General features: G+C 42.5%; 1 protein-coding gene across 1 annotated transcript in view; it reads left to right on the forward strand.

Annotated features, from left to right (window-relative positions):
* Nucleotides 1-4,847, forward strand: part of popdc1 (popeye domain cAMP effector 1) — a gene marked incomplete at its 3' end in the record, with an annotated part of 20,393 nt that extends 15,546 nt beyond the window's left edge. The window contains exons 3-7 of the mRNA XM_010779278.1: nucleotides 1,926-2,050; nucleotides 2,958-3,145; nucleotides 3,307-3,415; nucleotides 4,429-4,596; nucleotides 4,705-4,847. Coding sequence (XP_010777580.1) covers nucleotides 1,926-2,050; nucleotides 2,958-3,145; nucleotides 3,307-3,415; nucleotides 4,429-4,596; nucleotides 4,705-4,847 — 733 coding nt within the window. The remainder of the gene's footprint in view (nucleotides 1-1,925; nucleotides 2,051-2,957; nucleotides 3,146-3,306; nucleotides 3,416-4,428; nucleotides 4,597-4,704) is intronic.
* Between the last annotated feature and the right edge of the window lie 703 nt (nucleotides 4,848-5,550).

Consider the following 5,550-nt stretch of genomic DNA (forward strand, 5'->3'; position numbering starts at 1 on the left):
TGGCAAGTAGCGTCCCCAGCGAGAGGTATGTCTGGTCGCGTTTTCCAAACGGAAAGGTGACTTCCTGATATGGTGGAGGTCAACAGGGGAGTTTCTTTGACCGAGGCCCTAAACACCCAGCGGAAAGGCCACGTGTCTCAAGTAGTTTGGGCCACAGACATGCGAAACGTTGAGGGTCATTGTACTCTTCAATTACTAATTAGATTAGAGGCCGATTGGTGATCGTCGGGGGGGGGGGGGGGTGGGGGATTAAAACGTAAAACCTTTACGAGGCTAAAAGACTTCCAGAGTTCCAACGTTCAACCTCAGACGGTAAGGCTGCAAAAGTGCAGTCATGTTAGTCCGGCCACACACTCTCGTTGGAACAAGGCGGGAGTTTCGGGGGGAGGTGGCGGGGTCAAGAACTTCCCCCACTCCAAATGTTCCAGGTAATTCGAATGACTTCCAGGGACAATTATCCCCCTCCATATAGACCCCCTTTGTTAAGGACCATCTCGACCTCCCCAATGCCAGGACTCCGATCCTCGAACCATCGACGAAGTAAATACATCTGTTCTGAGGAATAGGTGCTGAAAATGTTAGTCGGACCCGGAGTCGCTCAGTCGTCCTGGGATTCCTTCATCCGAGCTGAACTTCGGAGAAGAGACTGGCGAGCACCAGCCCAAACTCGGCGACAACGTCTGATCATGGCATGAGCCGATGGAACCATCACCTCTTCCTCGTTGTTAGGGAAAAGCGGAGGCTGGAAACCATTGACACAATGGAATGGAAAGAGACCTGTGGCTGCCGTAGGAAGAGTATTGTGGGCAAACTCGACCCATGTGAGGTGGTCACTCCAGGTGGTCTGGTTCCGGGAGACGAGATAACGTAGCGTAGTCTCTAGTTCTTGGTTCAGACGCTCCGACTGAGGGATATATCCTGATGACAAGCTGACGGTGGCACCTATGAGTCGACAAAACTCCTTCCAGAAAACGGAAATGAATTGTGGACCCCTGTCGGAAACAATGTCATCAGGAAATCCATGGATCCTGAATACGTGATTCATCATGACCTCTGCGGTGACTTTGGCAGAGGGAAGATGGTCAATGGGATGAAGTGAGCCATCTTTGAAAATCGATCCACCACTGTTAGAACCGTAGTCTTGCCTCTGGACGAAGGAAATCCTGTCACAAAATCCATTGAAATGTGTGACCAAGGACGTTGGGGAATCAAACTTTTCAAAAGCACAAGGAACATAGACCTGACCATAGCAAGAGACAATACGAACTGACGAGGAACACTGGGAGGCAGGGGAATTTAAACACATGATAATGAGAAACAGGTGGGAACAATCAGGGGCGGGACTGACGCTGATGAGCACAGGAGATACAGAAAGGATGCCAGGTGAAAACAATCAGGAAGCCTGGAATGAGAGATAAATGGTGAGTGAGAAAACAAACATAAAACAACATGAACCTGAACCTCTCTGGCATTTCTGTCGGTGCACAACAGTCACACTCATATTGACATGTTTCTCTTACTGTTTCTAACATAAAGGTCTATAGCGTGAACTTCAAAACTTAACTCCAGACTTGTGGATGTCTATCTAATCATTCACAATTCTGTGATCTAAAAACAGCAATTGGGCTGCTATGGAAATAAGTTGCCTTTTTTATTTGTATTATTTTTTTGTAATGCTTCGATATATTTCTTTCTTTTACTCTTTGTCTTTGCATGTCTGTGCTGAATCCTGTATTGGTTCTTTATTTGTTTTGATGATCATTGTAAATTCACTTCTAGAAATGACCAATTTCTAGAAGTGAATGAACAATGAATGGATACTAAACAAGACTGAAATATTGAACTTTGATTAGAGAAGTAGTTCATTCACTGTCAAAATGTATTCTCCCCTAAACCCGGTGTGCTCTTTGTCTCTGACCCGGCAGGATGCGCTCTCTTCATCGTGTGGGCCACCCTGTACCGCTGCAACCTGGATGTGATGGTGTGGAACGTGGTGTTTCTGCTCGTCAACTTCATGCATCTGTTCTTCCTGCTGTACAAGCGCAGGCCGGTGAGTTCTGCATCATCATTCACGTGGCCTTACATTCAGGCCGTTTCACCGAATGAAAATACTGGCTCAGGCAGGAAGTAGCATATCGTCCTGTATTTGGTCCTGCTTTATGGTAATGACATGCAGAACAAATGTGTCCCTGCCACCGAAGGGTTAGAGTAAGTAAAGAGCCTCCAGTGAGAGCAGAACAGGACCTTTTACATTATAACACCTTTTATTGAGCTGCTGCTTTTATCCAAAGCGTCTTACAATAGGTGCAATCAATCATGAAGAAGCAAACTTAAAGAGGCAACAATCCTGCAACTACATAAGTGTTTAATAAGTCAAACCTTTCAACAGTAAGTTTAACATACAGTAAAGTGCATTTATTTTTGGCGAAGGTGCAGTTTTAACAGCAGGGTTTTTATTCTGTGATAGAAGATGTGTAGACATTCAATCATTTTGGAGCCAGGATAACGAACATGTGTGTTTTGGTTGAGGGGTATCTTGGGTCCCACTCTTAGCTGGAGTGTATGATTTAACCACCCTGTCCTGAATGTAGGAAGGACCTGATTCACACAGCATGGTAGACCAGTGATTTTTTATTTGCTAAAATGAATTTGTCAACTACTGCTTGTGAAAAAATTGTAGATGTAGTCATCTCTCATCTCCAAGTAAATTCTTACATGTCAATGTGCTAATCAGAAACAATTAGCAAGTGACAGAAGGCAAAGTGTTGGCCTGGATATCTGCTGGATACAACTTAGCCCAAATATATTAGCCTCAGATATTGGTAGTTGTACTTGATTCTTTATTATACTGCCACCAGTCGCTGAGGTAGACACCTCCTCAACATTTATTGAAGTTTGCTTTTTATGTTAACTTCTCAAAAGAAAGATGCGTAAAGGCTGTGTCTTTGCTCTGTCAGATCAAGATCGACCGGGAGCTTCGGTCGGTCTACAAGCGGATGTTTGAGCCACTGCATGTGAAGGAGGCTCTGTTCCAGAGGCTCACAGGACAGTTCTGCACCATCCAGACTCTGAAGAAGGGCCAGGCCTATGCTGCAGAGGACAAGACCTCTGTGGACGAACGCCTCAGCGTTCTCCTCAAGGGAAAGTATGTCAAGTTTGTTTGCCTCTATATCTACGAGATTTCACAGTAACCCCAACCCTAACCCTAATTCCACAAAATGGATTTGAAGTGAACGTTTTCTCTGGAATAAAATGTGCATGGAATATCTTTTTTGTAAATTTGACTATATTTTTTCATCGTGACAGGATGAAGGTAACATACAGGAGCCACTTCCTGCACAACATCTATACAAATGCATTCATTGACTCTCCAGAGTTCAGGTCCACTGAGATGCACAGAGGAGAGAAGTTTCAGGTATGAATAACATATTTTGGATAAAGGAAAACAATCTACACCTTAACCTGCGGGGGCTGAGACACAGTTTTCTTTCAGGAAACTGTGTCTCAGGGCTTCCTAACATTTAAACACCTATTAATGTGTCATTCCCACTTAGCTTTACGGAGCAAAAACGGGACATTGTCTTACCTTTGCTGTTGTTCTGATCAAAAGTTGTGTTCAATGGCATTACAACGATAAAAACGCTGCTGAAGGTTAATCCAATGTGTCTGTGTCACTTTGAAATGATTACTGATAATCCATGCTCATATTTATGGAAAAAACTGAGTTTTCATATATAGCTATTATGATAGCTACGAGAATGTATGACAGCTTCCGGTTTTGGGCATTCTGGCTGCGCATCACTATATTCACCAATGCTTAATGTTTAGATGGATTTAGGAACTTCCCCTCTATTCTATTGGCTCTAACGGTTCAAAAGAGATGTCATCATCAAAATCGACCGATGGGTTCCAGAGATATGGAAAATCCACCCAAATGACCCCAGAAGTGGGTTTCTTTTTCTAAACCTCTCTAAAAAGGTCAAATGTCACTTGTTTTGCATCAATCTTGATACAGGGTACTTATTATATGTTATAGTTTGGATTCCTAAAGCTTTTAGTCTACTATCCTATCATTCAAGAGATGTTTTTTTTTTGGACGGACACTATAATTTACATTTTTTTACTATGTTCAATCTGAATTTCCTTTAAAATAAAAAAGATTTATATTGATTCTGACTTTTCTACATCCAACTCACAGGTTTATCATTGCTTTTAGAAAAAAGATTATTAATTTCCCCCTTTTAGAAGGGAAGATATAGTCAATTGTTCTGGGAATGTCATTTTTCGAGCCTGAGACATTAAAAACAGGCTCAGGGCTCAACAGGTTAATGATTGCAGTGGTAAAAAGAATAATAGATCAGAAGTTTCTCTACTGATTGGAGAGCTCATCCAATTCTAGTTTCAGATGTTTCTGTGTCTGATGAACAGGTGACCATCGTGGCAGAGGAGAACTGTAAGTACCTGTGTTGGTCTCGAGAGAGGCTCACCTTCTTTCTGGAGTCAGACACCTTCCTCAATGAGGTGTTCAGGTACCTCATTGGCAAAGATATCACCAACAAACTGTACTCTCTGAACGACCCCACACTAAGTGACAAGGTGGGTCCACTTCCACTTTTTTACACACTATGTATCGATAATGATGATGATTGTGATGACGGTGGTGTTGATGATGATGATGGTGATGATGATGATGGTGTGTCCCAGGCGTTGAAGAAGATGGACCGTCAGCCCAGCCTATGCTCTCAGCTGTCTATGATGCAGATGAGGAACAGTATGGCGAGCACCAGCGACACTGAAGATGTTCTGAACCAGATTCTTCAAAGAGGATCTGCAGGATCATCACGTAAGTCACATTATCATACAACATGTTTTATTGTCTTTCCATGTGACCGTTACCCAATACTCTGCTGCAGCACACCAGTTTACAGTAAATAATTCCATTGATTGATTTCCCTTTTGAAAACATGGATGTATAAAGAGAACTGGGTCCTGCCTGCCTCCATTCTCCGTCCAAATCAAATGAATGGATAGGGAAAATAACTTTTATGCCTCAATGATATATATTGTGGCTTTTCAAGTGATTGTACTCTGTAGTTGATTCGCCTTCATAAAAATAGTATGATGATTTACAGATGTCTCATTCCTAATGTACGTAAGTCAATGGGGAAAGTATTTTTGGGCCCAACTGACGTTACAGATGGGCAAGGTAGTTGTACAACAGTTTGGCCTGAAAAAAGAAAATGTCTTCAACGTTTGGCTGACTTCCTGTTAACCATAGACTGTATAAAAGAGGTGTATGTTGTCACAGTGACATCACCCATTGGTTTTTGGGCCATTCTGAAGCCTAGATTTCAGCATTTTGGCCCAGCCATCTAGTTTTTGGAACCAGAGGTGACCGTACTTGGACGAGAGGGGGAGCTGGAGAATTTACCAGCTAATCAAATCAAGTCAAGTTTTATTTATATAGCACATTTATAAACGATTTTTGGTCGAGCCAAAGTGCTGTACATATAATAAAAATACCTACAGTAGAGAATCTTTACAGCAAAT

This window comes from Notothenia coriiceps, unplaced genomic scaffold, assembly GCF_000735185.1.
Source record: "Notothenia coriiceps isolate Sejong01 unplaced genomic scaffold, NC01 NC01_scaffold00020070, whole genome shotgun sequence".
Classification (NCBI taxonomy): domain Eukaryota; kingdom Metazoa; phylum Chordata; class Actinopteri; order Perciformes; family Nototheniidae; genus Notothenia; species Notothenia coriiceps.